This window comes from Cordyceps militaris (genome assembly GCF_000225605.1).
Source record: "Cordyceps militaris CM01 unplaced genomic scaffold CCM_S00003, whole genome shotgun sequence".
NCBI lineage: Eukaryota > Fungi > Ascomycota > Sordariomycetes > Hypocreales > Cordycipitaceae > Cordyceps > Cordyceps militaris.
This window is the reverse complement of record NW_006271971.1, coordinates 3,706,446-3,722,083: the sequence shown is the minus strand read 5'-3', so window position 1 is coordinate 3,722,083 and position 15,638 is coordinate 3,706,446. Positions and strand designations below refer to the sequence as shown.

Sequence of the window (15,638 nt, the reverse complement as noted above, 5' to 3'; positions counted from 1 at the left end):
ACGATGCATTCTACAAACTGATCTTTCGGCCCTGCAAAAGAAACATACCAGACCCGCAAACAGCATGTGCAAATAATAATCCAACCGAAGAACGCCATTCTGTGAGCATCTCTTTCCAATCACCCAGACCAAAGCCACCACCGCTGGAGCCCATTAAAATTACAATCCTGTACCCGTCCATTATTTAATCGCTCTTCAGCATGCTATCAACCAGGTCGCCTAGAGGACCCCAGTAGTCGCGGCCACTGGCGAGGCTGTGCTCGTCGATAAACAGGACGTATTGCTTGAAGCTTGTGTTGAGATGAGGCTCCAGGCCAAGTTCGCGGATGACGGGATAGTGGTGACAGTAAATATGTGCGTAGACACGGTACATGCGCTTAAAGATCTGGCGAACCAGGGCTGGGAACGACTTGGGGAACGGGACGCCTGCGAGCAGAGTCGGTTAGCTATTTCTCTACCTCGTTTGACCGCGGGTAGACTTACCAATCTTGCTTGGTAACACTTGCTCGTTGTCGATATTGGCTTGGACCCACGTCATCAGCTGCTCGATGTATGCAGGTGCCGCCATCTTTGTGGGCTTCTTGTAGTTGTCGTTATCCTGCCAGAGGTATTCGAACCTGTACTTGTTAGCGAACATCGTCCCTCCTCAACGTCCACCTGCAACGTACTCGTCGGTGGCCTTCATTTCGGGACAGGACTGCGGGGAGCAGAACTCGGTAATTGCGCCGTAGAGCAGGTTAATCTGGTTGTAGAAGTCGACCACTGCCTATTGTCAGCCGAAATTCCCATACACATACCCACGGATCTAGACATCTTCTTACTGTTGACCGCGAGCCACTCATTTTCGTCCTCGCCCTCGGGAAGCTTGACAACCTTGCGGAGGCTGCCTCCGCCCAGGGTCACCTCGGCGTACTGGCGCAGCTGGTAGCTGGTAGCACCGCCCTTGCCGACGCGAGGCCGAAACTGGTTCTTTGCGCGCTGGTTGCTGACGTTCATGATGCGCGTGTTAGCCGTCTGCTTCTCGTCGCGCACGCTCTTGCTGGGCACGGCCAGCGACACGTCCGGCGAGTCTTCGTGGACAGCCACGGCGCCGTGGGAGTGGCCCGTCAAGAATCGAGCGATCGCGGCCATTGTATTATTGCGTATCTCGAGATGGATGGGCAGGAAGGGGAGGCAGAACGGCAGTAGGATAAAGGGCAGCAACTAACACTGTGGTGAGAAACTGGGCCATCGTGAGCGGGAGTGGTCCGTCGACCGGGGCTTTGTAGGCGTCGTTTAGTGGACGAGAAGCGACTCGAGGCTACATTCCAACGGTTAGCAGGGCAATCGGGCCGCTTTGTGGTGGTGGGAGGGGTAGGGTAGGTGGCGGCGAGCTTGCGTACAGGCTAAGGCGAACCAGGCTTATCTGGCGACTGGCTCGAGACTAAGAGGAAGAGGCTGTATTTTCTGGTGGTAAACCATGCGAATAGAAGATGCAGTGACGAGAGTGAGCAGGGCGAATTTTTGGCGGGGTTTGAGTCGGTGATGATGCTGGTGTAGAGTTTCCGTGTTTACTGGACTTCCAGATTGGGTTGGTTGCTGGGGCGCAGCTGTCGAGCCCCGCCAAATATGAGCTCTGACTCTGGCCGCCCTTGACATTTATTACAAACAACATACATTATCAGAAACAAAGCCTGGATGAGTAAAGGAAACCAGTTGAAGGCATTTCGCTCCAAATTTACCTGAAAACTTGGAAAATCGTCATTCTCTGCGCTAAATGAGCACTACATCAATAACCGCCTCACCTTTGGCCGTGGCCTCGATGCATCATCCCATGGATATGACAAGAGCATCTCGTCATGTCCATATGTAGGGTAACAACGAAAACGCAATCAACGGCACGGTGAATCTAACGTAGAGATGATAGTTTTGTGAATGCTAAAAAGGTCGGGAAAATGAAAGCAAAAGAGCCGAACTCCCAGCAAAATCTTACAAGACGCCACACATGATCTCTGTTGTCACACCCCCTTCAATGTAGCAAAGTAAAATACAACTGCCCTGGATCCTTCATTTTCTGTCATCGTATGGAAGAAAATGTTACCCCGGATTATCATCTTCCGCGGAATCCACGGCCTCTCCCACCACCTCTTCCACCACGACCACCTCTGCCACGCCCACCACCACGTCCTCGGCCTCTGCCACCCCCGTCAACGGGAGCAGGTCCACGACTTCTCCGCTCTTCTCTATCCTGCTCGCTAGAATCCCACAGGTTGGCCATGCCTAGAAGCTTACAGAACTCTGCCGTCTGCGGGTTGGTATATTCTTCAGGCTGATCTTGCACGATTGCGGGAGTACCCTTCTCGTACGGTGTCGCCGTCTGAAGAAAGTTCTCAGGAACTGCGAGCTTACCAGCCTTGACAATATTTTCTTCTACCCATTCTCTTTCTTTGTCAATGAGGGGAATATATTCCTCTTCGCCCAAGTCCGGAGGCACTTGGGATGCCGGGTCGCCAATGACAAGTCCGTTGTGAAATACTCGAGTGATGGCGAGCCATTCTGGGTCATATTCTAGACTGTAGCGAGGTTTCGATTCATTTGCCGGATATCGAAAAGACTCCTCCTTATTAAATGGGTGTATTTCACATAGTTGCAAGAACCGTCGACCAGGCAGACATTTATCAAGCGCAAGGAAGCGAACGTCGGTATTCGTGATGCCTGGCGGAACAGGTTGTCCAGGAGTGCTTTTGGGCCGCGGTGGTGGTTTTGCGAAGGAAGCTGGCAGCTGAGCTAATAACTCGTCGGAAACTTTGTTTGTTTCTGTTTGCTCCTCCTTGGAGCTGTCCTGGCCCTCTACTGCCACTGCTCCATTGGTGGGGAGAACGGCGACATCGTCGTCATCATTATCAAGATCCAAGTCGATTTCGTCCGGATTAGCATCTTGAGGCGGTTCTGCTACTGTGTCCTCTGTCGTATGTTCTGCCTGGTTCGCATCAACTTCCGGTTGCGCGCCGAAACTTTTCAAAGCGGCAAACTTGACATGCAAGTGGGCAGAAAACCAGTATGGTGGGCGGAGGCGGTTGAGAACATATTCTGCAGCCACATTCCCCAGCGTGCCATCAATGGACTCCTGACGAAAATCTCGCTTCTGTTTAAAGAGACGCTCCGAGTTGCCATGCCGCTCAATACCTCTGGGCCAGTCATGACTCAGGCCAATGTCAATCTGGGTGCGCAGCAGCAGCAGCTTGCGAATATCAATTTCTCGCACGTGGTAAAATGACCGCACATCATTGTCATTGAATGGGAGGCGTTCAAAATGAGGTTTTCTATAGTCAAAGCCCTTCCATATGCCAGACATGCCGGCGATGCGCAGGGGCCCGAATCGCACAACGTTGGCGGCGCCCATGTAGTAAATGTTGGGCGCCACCCAGCCGCCGTAGTAGAGCTCCCAGAGATGAGAGCTTGCCTCGTGGTTTCCACCAATGAAGATGGTGACATAGGGCGCCTTGCGAACGCCGGAATAGTAGTCGGGAAAGTCACCGAGCTCTCGGTACTTGACAGGGCACGCCATGACGGACAGGTCTTGCGCGTTGCGGACCGACTGCCATTGTCAGCCAATGCAGCCGAGAAACCAATGCTTGAGGCGGGGAAGGGGGCGGAAATACCTGGAAATCACCACCGATGATGAGGAGATCGACGGCATCCCACTTTCGCTCCTGGCAGGACCGCTCAACGGCGGCGTAGATGGCGTTGAGCGTACCATGTCCCTGCAGTCAATTAGCAAGCTGCCTGGGGAAGTAGAAGAACGGGATAGATACTCACGCATCCCTCGATGGCCACACGCACCCCACCTGATTCTAGAGTTGTTGTAGCCATGGCGAATGAGGACCGCTGCTCTGGACGGTTTGCTTGGAGCACGTTTTTCGCGTTCGAGGCACCAGAAGCGGAAGCACGTCTAGCGGCCGGTTTGGTGGATTCACGCGGCAGGTGCCACCGGGAGCAAACCTCCAGCACTTACAAAGACAATCTGATAAGTCAGTTAAAAATGCAAGGAAACTGCTGACGCAAAATTGTATGTAAATTATGAATGTTGCCATTCCATTCTGCCATGAAGCGCTCCATGACTAATGTTTGGTAATGATTACCACTGATTACCACGCTCGAGCCTGCTAATTATTAAAGCCTAAATACCCCAACCTTGAAACAACTACTAAGTTACTGAGTCTATTTCTACCCACCAACGGCTCACTGACAATCCGATTTCCGTTTCCTTTTCCATTGCCTCACTTCCACAAGCACAAAAAAAAAGAAGAAGAAAATATCCAAATACGCTGCAAAACCACCATCATGCCTGCCGCCGGAAAAACCATTGCCCTCATCATCGGCAGCACGCGCACGCCTCGCCTAGGTCCTCACATCCACAACTACATCAAGAGCGAGTACCTCGACGCTGTTGCCGCCAGCAGCCGCGTGGGCCTGGAAACCATTGACCTCGCCGACCACCGGCTGCCCATCTTTGATGAGCCGTCGCACCCCGCGGGCCGGCCCAAAGAGGACCCCACGGCCGCCTACGCGCACGAGCACACGCGGCGCTGGTCCGCCCTCGTCCGCCGCTACGACGGGTTTGTCTTCTTCACGCCCGAGTACAACGGCAGCGTGCCCGCGGGCCTCAAGACGGCCATCGACGCCCTCTTCTACGAGTGGGCCGGCAAGCCCGCCGGCATCGTGTCGTATGCCGGCCGCGGCGGCGCCTCGGTCGCCGGTCACCTCCGCACCGTGCTCGGCGTCGTCGGCCTCCGCGTCGTGCCGACCACGGCTGGCGTGCCCGCCAACGCCAAGACCCTGGCCAGCTTCGAGGCCGACGGCAAGCCCCGCGACGAGGACCTTGAGCGCTGGGCGGCGGCCACGGTGGCGGAGAACAGCAAGGCGCTGCTCGGCGAGATTATCGCCCAGCTGGATGAGCCCCAGACTCAGTAGAATCTCGTGCAAGGGGACGGCTCTTCCTAATGACACTAGCATTAGCGTAGATATATAGCTAAGCATGGAAATAGACTCGGACGATGGCGTAACCAGGTTTTATTCTGTGACTACAACGGCTGGGCCGACAGACCTCTCTGTGTCTTATGGTGCCGATTTGATGTAATAGCAGTAGCCTAGTCGATCACCGCTCAATAGCAGAGCAACACCGGATCGACCGAGAATAGACGCTTCCTCCGTCAACTCTTAATTCAAGCCGAGTACACACGCCGAATACGCCGGAAGAGAACGGGCGCAGTCACCACGACGGGCAGGAGGGCCGGTGGACTGCCAATCACAACACAAGACACTGTTCATACGCCATCATCTTCTTGTTTCTTGGCTTCTTGACTTTTTAGAAGAACAGCGCAACACAGTATGTGTTGCATGTTGTACAAAAGGCCCTATACTGCCACACTCAGTAGTCCAACCCTGCGAATGGCTACCAGCTCCGCGCTGGGGCATCCGACACGGCACACTCTTTGCGCAAACCCGGCGCCCACCCATCCCGAGCGAAATCAACTTAGCATGTGTCCGGAGTAGCTACGGGATTCCTCTTGGATATGCTGAACAGGTCCGGTACTTATCACTCCGAGGAACATCGCAAGGCTTGTCTGTGTGAGACACAGACTCTCCGCATTTCAATTTCGCTTTCGCCGTGGTTCGTTGGCGAATAGTAACATCTTGACACATGTAAGGCGAAATCATAAATGACCTGCACAATTCACTCGCTCGCTCTTTTCTTCTTCTCTCACCGGTTTCATGTCTGTCTCTCCTGTATAGTCCCTTCCGAGGCCATGCTGGTACCAGACAGGATAGGGTGGGTGTGGTGCCAAATGTGACAGGCCAACGTGGATGCAGCGAGGAAAATGGCACACGTTGCTACTACGCAAGAGGTCACCACTTTGCGACGTCGTCCAAGCTCAGACAGCTGGCCGGCGCGGTAAACTTTCGTCTCGTCAACCGGGCGGGAGCATGCATACCATGCATGGTGGCGCCATGTGGTGGCTTGTTGCGTTCCGAGACAATGGCTTCCTGCGCGGGCCAGGTCGCAGCAGGAATCGTGCTGACACCCGAGCGTAGCGCAGTCTACCTTGCATGATCTTGCATCTGATTATACTGCGAAACCGAAGAAACTAGTGGAGATTTTGTTGCATTGGATAGAAGAAAGTATGTATCCGCGCGGACAACGAAATAGACTATCAGCAGAATGTGAGCACAAGAATTTGTTTTCAGGTCCGTAGCCTTGTAAACGCCTAGAACAAAGTAAACCCCATCCACGCGCCGCAGTCCTGTAAAGCAAATAATATAGAAAAAAAAATGTACGAGAGAAGAAAAATACCAGCGCTATCGTAAGATAATTTCGTCAAATGGGCAGGCAGGACGGTTAGACATCCAAACCGAGTCTGTTTCTGAGTAACGTCCGCACAGAGTCTCTGCACATGACGAGAGAGGAGATGATGAAGCCACCGAGGCTAGACGGCTTCTCGTCGGCGGCGGCGGCTTCTGTGCTCTCCTTTTGGGCTTCCCCTGTGAGAAGCGTGGCGGGCACTTCATCGGCGCGGGGCTTCCGGCCGTAGACGATGTATCTAGACGAGAGAAGGGCGCAACGGTTAGTCTTAGTTCGCTTCCGAGTCTGGGCTGGCACAACGAAGTGTGGTGGAACGTTTCCACATGAAGGTACACAAAAGAAAAAAAAACTCACTTCTCGTAATAGGCGTGCACATTGGGGTCCTCAATCGTCGCGCGGACGCGGCGCAAAAAGTCATCTGCGGCGTCCGAGGAGTAGCCGGCGGCGAGGACGAGCTTCTTGAGGCCGCCGATGAGGGCGTAAAAGTCGTGAAACATGAAGCGGCCAATCTCCTTTTGGTGCTCGTCGCGGCACCACTCGTTGACGGGGGCGGCGACAATGGTCTCGACGACGTCGACGAAGCCGGCCTCCTCGAGCCAGCGCTTGTACTGCCGGGGCTTGGCCATGTCGCGGCCGAGGGCACGGCCGGCGGCGCGGCCGACGTCGCCCCATTCGGCGAGGGCGGTGCCATCGATGCTGCCGTCGAGGCTGAGGGCCTGGATGGGAGTGTCGAAGATTTCCAGGTAGCCGCCCTCGCGCAGGCTGTCGCGGGCCTTGCGCAGCACGGCCGGCATGTCGTCAAAGCACGTCACCATGTACCGGAAGTAGGCGTAGTCGAACTGCCGGCCATAGTCCCAGTCCTGCTTCTCGACGTCGTGCTGGATAAAGCTGCAGTTGGGCACGCCCTCGCGCGGCTGGATGGCGCTCAGGTCGCTGCCGAGCACCGTGCAGTCGGGATGTTCGCTGGCTGCATTGCGACCGGTCAGCTTCTGGGTCAAGATGGGACGACGGCCGGGAAGCAGGAGAATGGACGAGGAAACAATGGGATTGTGCGTTTGCTATTCCACACACGGGCGTGGGTAGGAAGAAGCAGCCGCAGGAGCATTCATCACTCACCATATTCAGTGGCCCAGATGCCCGTGCCGGTGCAAACGTCAATGACATTCTTGGGGTTTTGCACAGGTGCTAGACCCAGCTTGCCCTGCTGGATGAGGCGGACCATGCGGTGTTGATGATCTACCGAGACAATGAGTCGTTAGTAGACGCCACGCTGAAAAGACCCGCCCGGCGCGCCGCCCAGGTCTGACATACCCAGTCGTTCATGTTCCGCCTGCACGTAATTGGGGTCAGTCAAGACGAAGCAGAAATGGAGGATTTTCTTCTTTTGGCGAGTCGAAACATACAGGATCATTTGGTAGATAGTAAGCTGTTTGCGACAATGGGATTAGTAGATGACTTGTAGTTGTACAGTGTCTGTACAGTGTCTGCGTGGAAGCACCTACAGCCAGCGTTGTAGCCGTGATATGTGCGTCCCTCTTCGGCAATGGCCTCTTGCTCCGCGATGGCCTTGGATCTGAAACCGTGGGGAAAATCTAGTGGTTAGCGGCCGTTGGAAGGAGTACGGAATGACAGCTGCTCACTTGGGGAATTCAACCTCGCCCGACTTCTGCTTCACCCACTTCTCGTCGACCACCAGGTGCGAGGTATCATAGCCTCGAAGGACAGACAACCTGGCCCCGTCCGTGTGCGCAATCTCTGGCGTTGCCATTTTCAATCGACTCGTGTCTTGGGTTTCGTGGAACTTGGCGGAACGGATAAGGTAAATCAATGGGCTAGCAAGTCCGTCAAGTAGAGTCAACTCTGATGTAACTTGTCCAAGTTGGAAGGGTTTGGCGGAACAGAGAGGGCTCTTTCACTGCAAGGATATTATTTATATAAGTGAGACAAGAAGGAAACGGAAAAAAGAGAATAGAAAAAGAAAAGAAAAGGAAGAACCGGGCCTGGTTTTATTACCCGAATCGTCGGTGAACTGACGGGCCTGGAGACTGCAGGGGAACCTACCGGCGCTCGCTCCAGTCGTCTTCGCACTGACACGAGCAAGAAAAAGGTGCCCATGTGGCCCTGTATTAGCAGCAGAGAGAGGATCGTCCACACGTTCAAGAGTTGGCGTCGTTGCACCATGTGGAGGCTAGAACGTAATTAGAGCAAAGACCAGGTTTCGTTAGCGCCACACTGTATTTTCTATTTTATTTTATTTTATATCATATTCTAGTTTATCTCAGTGAATCCGCTGTAATCTTGCCCCTCCCTATCCCCCTGTCATGGTTCCCCCATCCGTGGACTCGGGCCTGCAATACGACATTGGTCGGGAGATGGGGCCGCAAAGGCGGAAACCTCCGCGCGCTTCTACTGAAAACAGAACAAGATTCAATAACTAGTTACAACGAGCTAGACCTAGTAGGCCCGGCGAGTTTCGGAGACGCATGGTGGGAGACTTTCGTGTACGTTTCTGCCGTGCCGTGTCGGTGTAAGACGGTATAGTCTGGCAATCAAGGGAGGGAAGGGAGAAGGGGGGTGGGCCGAGCTGGTCCAGAAATTCGGGACTCGTCCGAAGGATAGAGTAGCAGAAAGAAGAAACGTTGGAAAAAGACTAGTTATGAGAAAGCCATGTAGAGCACTAGAATTTGTCGTCATCTAGATGAATCTCCTCGGCGAAAAGAGAATGAAACGAGAAGAGGAAGAAAGAGGCCACTGTCTGCCGGCCGGGGCCAAGTCCGATGCGTTCTCACACGAAACAAGGGACCGCTCTCATCGGAACGCGGGCTGACGACCATGACAGCATCGTTTTTCGCGCGCGCAGCGGTATCGAGGCCCTTTGAAGGGGGGCACCAATTCGTCTAGGAGCGGGTATCCGATTCCATAATTCTGCATGTAATACTACGTCCACTCCTCCTCCGCGCATCCCGGCTTCTCCAAGCTTATAACAAACACTATTTGTTGCAAGTCACTCTGTAGGACAAGTAAAAAGTCGGGCCACTGACGAAATGGTGGTGCTGACAATTGCATTTGGCCCCCCCTCTGATGCAAAGCCGAGAAGAAAAGAAGAAGGGATTTTTCCACATCCGTCAGAAACTCGCCGAGTGCTCTTGTGCTTCGAAGTCTCCAATTTCCTTCTTTTTACTGCTGATCCTTGTCGTCAAGGTCAACTACCGGCCCTAATGCACGCCACCGCCCAGAACCTAGGTCGCTAGGGCTTTGGGAAGTTGGGGGCAGGCAAATGGAAAATCATGGCAAGCCAGCCTCGGATTTGGATGGTCAACAACGTCAACAACAAGTCGAGAGATAACTACGCACACCACCCGAGACCCATGCCAAGCACAGCCAGCGCTGACCACCACCGCCGCTAGTCCAGCCGTCGTCGTCCATTTTTCTAATTATGTGACCAGTGACCGTCGCCTGGGTCTGAACCTGAATCAAGTCCATCGTTGGCATAACCGTTTACCGTCTTGTCGGAATGCGGAATGCAACAACCTTACTCAGACTTGGAAGCAATATCCAGCACAATCGACTCGCCGATGCGACCCTTGGTCAACACTCTGCTTGCTCTCTAGCTGCCGAGATGCGAGCGCCACTTTCTCCATCTCGGACAATCCGTGGGGGTGGATTGTTGGTTGAAATACTGACAAAAATACATTGAACCATGACCAGACAGGACCAGGTCGAGCAACATCCGTATCCACGATGGCAATGAGCGACAATCGATCCAAGCCCCTGCCGTTCGGTCCCAGTACGGATAGTCTGTTTCTGACTCTCTGCACAGGCAGCTGAGAGCCTCGCACAGACGATAAAAGCCTCGTTTCTAGTCATTGGTATCATTTGTATCCACAGCCCAAAGCCCCAATCGCCGCTCACAACATCGCCGAGAGCCTAGTGAATAATCACCCCAGGCTTCTGACTCTAGAATGTCCTCCTCGGGCCCTCTCTAGATCCCCAGCTGCCAACTTTACGCAGCGTAGACAATATGACGAGTCGTTGCCCTGTAAACCCTTTGTTAATGCCATCGCCGTACAGACTTGTGGTGGACCATGTTGCATCGCCACCTCGGTTCCTCTTACGTCCCGTTCCGTGGGAGTGTTCCGAAAGCAAATACCCAGAGACAACAGTACATAACACAGCACACACGGCAGAGAACGAAAAGAAAAAAAAAGCAAAGAAAAAAGCAAACTATGTCTCCCAGCAGAAAAAGTGAACACTCAATGCACAACTGAGCTACACAGAGTGAGCGGGATGTTTCAATCTTCCATCTCAAATAGACGTTCTACCCACGGGGAGCTGAAGAGTAGAACAGATGCTGAAATGGTACAGTCACATAGCCATGTATCCTCGGGCGCCTCGTCACATTCCCATACCCTCTGTCGCGAAAAGATGCGTCATCCATATTACTCCATACCATCATATTACTCCATCCCATGAGCCTGTTACTCTTCTGGCATGTGCCAGGTTGAAATCACCAAAACGCCGAATGCAGATTGTCATACCCAGCAAACGCCTACCGTATAAAAGAAATATCACTTGTTCATCTTGCCCCTGCCACATCGATCGCGTTAGAGTCCGGTCAATCTGAAGACCGAGTTGGCGCGCTTACTGGTCCATGCCCAGGTAGTCTGCTGCGGCAAGCACCTCGAGGCAAATCTCGACGGGAATATCCATATCGGGCACGTCTTCGCTGTTGCGGTATCGGTACCAGTAGTGGAAGTACTCAACCACCTTGTCGAGGACCACGGCACTGTTGGCGGACCAGGTTAGCTCCACGCAGTTGATCTCTAGAGACGACGCAAATATAGACTGCGAGAAAGGAGTCGGTTCAAGTGTAGTTGAGAATTCACGCAGAACCAGCCGCCGTCAATAACGTGGCGGTTCTGTCAGGGAATAAAGCTCGGCAATCCAGCGCCTATATCGTCATTCCTTCCCCACCAGTTCGTAGGTAGCGCATTGTTGCATCACATATAGGGCTTACCTCATCTCTTGGAAAATACACCTTGCTTCTTTGGCCTCGGCGAATTGGCCTGCAGCGCATTGGTTCCTGGTAAGCATTTTCTATACAGGCAACGGCGGATCCATGTATGGGCAGGGTGGCCACTTGAACCACCCGAGGAATTGTCCATGTTCGTTTCACGCACTTCTTGGCTCGAGCATGCCCTTGATGATGGGGCTGATCATGGTTGCCTCGCGCAGCACCACAAACTCAAAGCCGTCACCCGAAACCAGAGTGACGTACTTGCTAGGAGTCTGTATCGTCGCCATGCTGGGCCGATGGGTTGGGTGCAGCGGCAATGGCGTCGAAGACGTTGGGGAGCTGTGCAGGTGTGATGATGGAGAGAGCAAAAATGCACGCGTGAGAAGGGGTCGAAATTATTTTTGGTGTGAATTTTTAGTGCCTGTGCACGGACCACCCGAGCCATCTGATTTGGCTGTGGTGTCATCGGCTCGACTTCAAGGTTGGAGCGGTAACTATTTGTATGTGCAATGCCACGTTAATTTCATCCAGAGTCATCTTACTCGCAGCAATGTGATCTGCAATCAAAAATCATAATCAGAAAATTCGGCATGTATTGCACTGTAGCTCACGCAAATGAAGCACCTCACCCGGAAGAGGGACCTTGTCCTCTGTCTCTGTCCGTGTCCCTACCCTGTCTTGGTGTCATAGTTCTCAAGTTTTGCTCGTGTAGACAAAGTCGATAAGTTACTTCGTCGTTTGCGGGGAAGATTTAGACCTGGAACTATGCCTGCGTTCCCTCGCAACACGGTTCCTGTATTTGGTCCATTGTATAGCTTCGCGCATGTTTGTTGGCCTCTTAACGCCATTTTTCGCCCTTTCTTGCGCCCGTTTCTCGAGTTCCGCATTTTGATCTTTTAGCAATGCGAGATTGCGACCGCAATGCGCCAATACAAGTGTAGAAAAACCTGGCATATTGCGGATTACATTGAGTTTCTTGTCGTCGGTTAGCTTGTCAATGTGGCGACCAAAGGAAGCCGCCAGCGCGTCCTGGATTTCAAGCTCGACGTCCAGGGAATCCGCGATCTTAACGGCAGATGGTAAGGCCGATACCAATCCGCTACTATATGAGTGTGTTTGTAGAAGATTTCTGAGATTCAAATTCGAAAATTTTTTCATGTTGTAGACCTGGTAGTGCGATGCAATTTGGTGGCAATGGATGTGGTTGACCATCTCACGAAGTATGTTAGGCGCGGGTTCTGACGGATCGAACGGCTTGTTTTTCTTGGTACTAGCATAGTCTCCAGTATATAGAAACTTGATAAACATCTCGACAGTCTGTGGCTCGAAGTTGCTCATGTCAATCGCGGTGCTACCTGATTTCTGATTCTGATGCCCTGGGTTAGTGAGTCTGGCGGAATCACATTGCGAGAAAGTTTGCAAGCATACGATGGCTTCGGCTTTTTGAACGGTGGTCATCAAAACATCAGATTGAGCACAAGCAACAACTTTGTGGACAGGAAAAAACTTCCAGCGGCAGATAAAAGTCAAATCACTGAAGAGATTACCACTGCTCATTTTCTCTAGGATGCCGCTGGAATGGGAATCGGCCATCTTGGGCAACCTAGGCGATGAGATGACTGATTGTGAGGGAAATCGGGGAAGCTGAAGAAAATCGTGAAAGCTGAATATGATACGAGTATATCTTTCCCGGCGCAAAAATGTGAACGGCCAGAGACGAGTGTTAAACGGCGGCAAACGGCGGCAAACGGAGGGATGGTGCCAGCTGGCAACAACAAGCACAACTTTGCCCGACATTATCCGACAATTATGAGCTGCTCGACTTTATACCAATATTTATTGTATGTGATTTTATATCTTGTCACTTCTCAACTCAATATTTTGGTGGTATACTGCGGCATTTGCTGCTCAAGGCCGTTTTGTCATTTCGCTGGAGCCGGCGCACAGCATCCATCCATATCTTGCAAAATCTGTATCTGGCCTCCACGTAAACAGCAGCAGCCCAGATAAAACTCCGAGACACCACTTAATCCTCCATTCTCATCGATCCCAGCCCCTCTTCTCGTTGCTAATAATAAACTGCACTTTATTCTGCAGTGGCCAGCCCCGCGACAACTCGTGTTTGAGCAAGACCAGTCCCCAGAGCGCCCCTCCGTTGCCCAGCCAACATGTTGACTTTGGGCCGCCAGCACCACACGCAACCCAGCACCAGCCCACCAGAAAGAAAGCTGCCCACTCGAGCTTGGACATTCATCCTCCTTCCTCACAACATACACTTTCTTTTGCTTCACTGACTATATTTTTCTGGCACCTGAATATAGCATCTACAGCTTGTATCTTGCACGACGTCAATTTACCTTGCCAGAATCGTATCCCGCAACAGTGTTTCACAGAAACGCCGGGCGCCGAACAAACGGAACAAGTCTGAAATCACCTGGACAACGTTGGACAGGAAAAAGAGCCCCTCGGTCACTTTGGACAAGACCCGTCGCAAAGAGGAAGCGAGATCGCACCGGGATCAGACGTCACACATTCCGCGCTGACGGCGACTTCGATTTTTCCTTTAATTCGTACACACACAAAACAACAATGGCGTCGCAGCAGCAATACCGCAGTTCATACTACGCCCAGGCCAATTACGACCAGCCGCGCCGCAACCAGCGCACAAGAACGAGCGACGGTACTGTGAGCACTACTATGAGCTCCGCCTCGGGCCGCGAGTCGGCCGCGACGCACGTTACCGAGCCGCCCACCTACTCTAAGAAGATTGTCGTGGTGGGCGACGGCGGCTGCGGCAAGACCTGTCTGCTCATTAGCTACAGCCAGGGCTACTTTCCCGAGGTACGAAGAGGCAAATCGAAAGAGACGAGCTGTGCCCGGCCGGGCGCAAAGTCGCGACGAGCGACTTTTGCGCGAACCATGATCGCTGACCCTGTATCCGATAGAAATACGTCCCTACCGTCTTCGAAAACTACATCACCTACCCCATCCACCCGCCTTCTGGCAAGACCGTAGAGCTGGCTCTGTGGGACACGGCCGGACAGGAGGAATACGACCGCCTTCGCCCGCTTTCCTATCCAGAGACGGATCTGATCTTTGTGTGCTTTGCAATTGACTGCCCCAACTCGCTCGACAATGTGCTCGACAAGGTATGCCTTCCGCCTCCTCCATGGCGCATTGCAACTAACCAATACCCGCGTTTCTCAGTGGTATCCTGAAGTTCTGCACTTCTGCCCCTATACGCCGCTCATCCTCGTCGGCCTCAAGTCAGACCTCCGCTACAAGCGCACGTGCATCGACATGCTCAAGACGCAGGGCCTGACGCCCGTTACCTCGGAGCAGGGCCTGGCCGTCGCCCGCAAGATGGACGCGCAGTACATGGAGTGCAGCAGCAAAGAGATGCTCGGCGTCGACGAGATATTTGAGCGCGCCATCCTCACCATTGTCGCCAATGACCGCAGAAACGTCGAGTCGGCGGCCGCCGCCCACGCCGCCAACGCCGATGGTAAGCCGCTGCCGCCTCTCAAGGCTAAGAAGAAGAAGAGAAAGTGCCAATTCCTCTAAACGAAAAACGAGAAACGAAGAAAAGGTAATACAAAGAATCAACTTTTGCCAAGAACGCATATGTGTCGGGGACACTTTTGGGTTTTTTCCTTTCCCCTTTTCACGATGGAATCTCGTCGCCAGCGTCTGTGATGAGTCTTTGTACAAGCTGATGAACAATGCTCTTGTCTTGTAATGAATGAATCCCCTTTGAACAGCTTTTCTCTTTTTTTCTTCTATTTATCATCTGCTTGCTTTCTTTCTTGTTTATCCTTTCCTTTCCTCTTCTGGTATGAAAACTTCTGGTACTTTTGGGTTACTTACTTTTTTTTTCTTGTTATTTTATGGCATCATACGGCAGCGGGCAAAGAGAGTTGTGCTGGCGAGAAGGGGAGGGAAACGAAACAGGCTGGAATGTTTCTTTGACGGGTTTGCAAAAGAGAATGCGCAGGCTGCTTTTCAAGTTGTTGTGTTTATGTGTGTGTGCATGACTGTGTTTTCTGCTAGCATATACTGAATGTCAGTCTTCCCCCCTTTTCTCAGATTGTTGAACAAGTTGTTTTATTATTGCATGTGTTTCCTGCCTTCATCCTTGATCTGTCATTATTTCATGTATACATAGAATCGCCTAGATACTTCCTCCCTCTCTGATGCGCCGCTGCACACTCCGGAAGGCTCATGGCAGCTCAAATAGAACGTCATACACCCGAATGATCGCGTCTGTGAATGTACCCA

At 52.6% G+C, this 15,638-nt stretch overlaps 7 protein-coding genes across 7 annotated transcripts; 2 read left to right on the top strand and 5 right to left on the bottom strand.

The window, feature by feature from the left end:
* Nucleotides 1-184: 184 nt before the first annotated feature.
* Nucleotides 185-1,131, bottom strand: CCM_04774 (Mob1/phocein family protein; the record flags this gene model as incomplete). The annotated part of the gene is made up of 4 exons (XM_006669920.1): nucleotides 185-426; nucleotides 484-617; nucleotides 669-762; nucleotides 822-1,131. The coding sequence occupies 4 exons, from the start codon at nucleotides 1,129-1,131 to the stop codon at nucleotides 185-187; spliced, it is 780 nt and encodes a 259-aa protein (XP_006669983.1).
* Nucleotides 1,132-2,089: 958 nt separating this feature from the next.
* Nucleotides 2,090-3,852, bottom strand: CCM_04773 (lariat debranching enzyme; the record flags this gene model as incomplete). The annotated part of the gene is made up of 3 exons (XM_006669919.1): nucleotides 2,090-3,577; nucleotides 3,642-3,743; nucleotides 3,799-3,852. 3 exons carry the CDS (start codon nucleotides 3,850-3,852, stop codon nucleotides 2,090-2,092), a joined length of 1,644 nt encoding a protein of 547 aa, XP_006669982.1.
* Nucleotides 3,853-4,323: 471 nt separating this feature from the next.
* Nucleotides 4,324-4,953, top strand: CCM_04772 (NADPH-dependent FMN reductase; the record flags this gene model as incomplete). Its single annotated transcript, XM_006669918.1, has 1 exon — nucleotides 4,324-4,953. The coding sequence occupies one exon, from the start codon at nucleotides 4,324-4,326 to the stop codon at nucleotides 4,951-4,953; it is 630 nt and encodes a 209-aa protein (XP_006669981.1).
* Nucleotides 4,954-5,752: 799 nt separating this feature from the next.
* Nucleotides 5,753-9,305, bottom strand: CCM_04771 (TAM domain methyltransferase, putative; the record flags this gene model as incomplete). The annotated part of the gene is made up of 13 exons (XM_006669917.1): nucleotides 5,753-5,940; nucleotides 5,976-6,081; nucleotides 6,422-6,581; nucleotides 6,698-7,310; nucleotides 7,460-7,579; nucleotides 7,655-7,673; nucleotides 7,747-7,769; nucleotides 7,846-7,916; nucleotides 7,984-8,201; nucleotides 8,405-8,531; nucleotides 9,022-9,098; nucleotides 9,133-9,216; nucleotides 9,282-9,305. 13 exons carry the CDS (start codon nucleotides 9,303-9,305, stop codon nucleotides 5,753-5,755), a joined length of 1,830 nt encoding a protein of 609 aa, XP_006669980.1.
* A 1,679-nt stretch (nucleotides 9,306-10,984) lies between these two features.
* CCM_04770 (transcriptional elongation regulator (Elongin C), putative) lies at nucleotides 10,985-11,647 on the bottom strand (the record flags this gene model as incomplete). The annotated part of the gene is made up of 4 exons (XM_006669916.1): nucleotides 10,985-11,188; nucleotides 11,230-11,262; nucleotides 11,361-11,440; nucleotides 11,524-11,647. 4 exons carry the CDS (start codon nucleotides 11,645-11,647, stop codon nucleotides 10,985-10,987), a joined length of 441 nt encoding a protein of 146 aa, XP_006669979.1.
* A 439-nt stretch (nucleotides 11,648-12,086) lies between these two features.
* CCM_04769 (BTB/POZ fold domain containing protein) lies at nucleotides 12,087-12,953 on the bottom strand (the record flags this gene model as incomplete). The annotated part of the gene is made up of 2 exons (XM_006669915.1): nucleotides 12,087-12,728; nucleotides 12,789-12,953. 2 exons carry the CDS (start codon nucleotides 12,951-12,953, stop codon nucleotides 12,087-12,089), a joined length of 807 nt encoding a protein of 268 aa, XP_006669978.1.
* A 996-nt stretch (nucleotides 12,954-13,949) lies between these two features.
* On the top strand, nucleotides 13,950-14,924 carry CCM_04768 (Rho GTPase Rho4, putative; the record flags this gene model as incomplete). Its single annotated transcript, XM_006669914.1, has 3 exons — nucleotides 13,950-14,201; nucleotides 14,306-14,509; nucleotides 14,568-14,924. 3 exons carry the CDS (start codon nucleotides 13,950-13,952, stop codon nucleotides 14,922-14,924), a joined length of 813 nt encoding a protein of 270 aa, XP_006669977.1.
* Nucleotides 14,925-15,638: the final 714 nt, after the last annotated feature.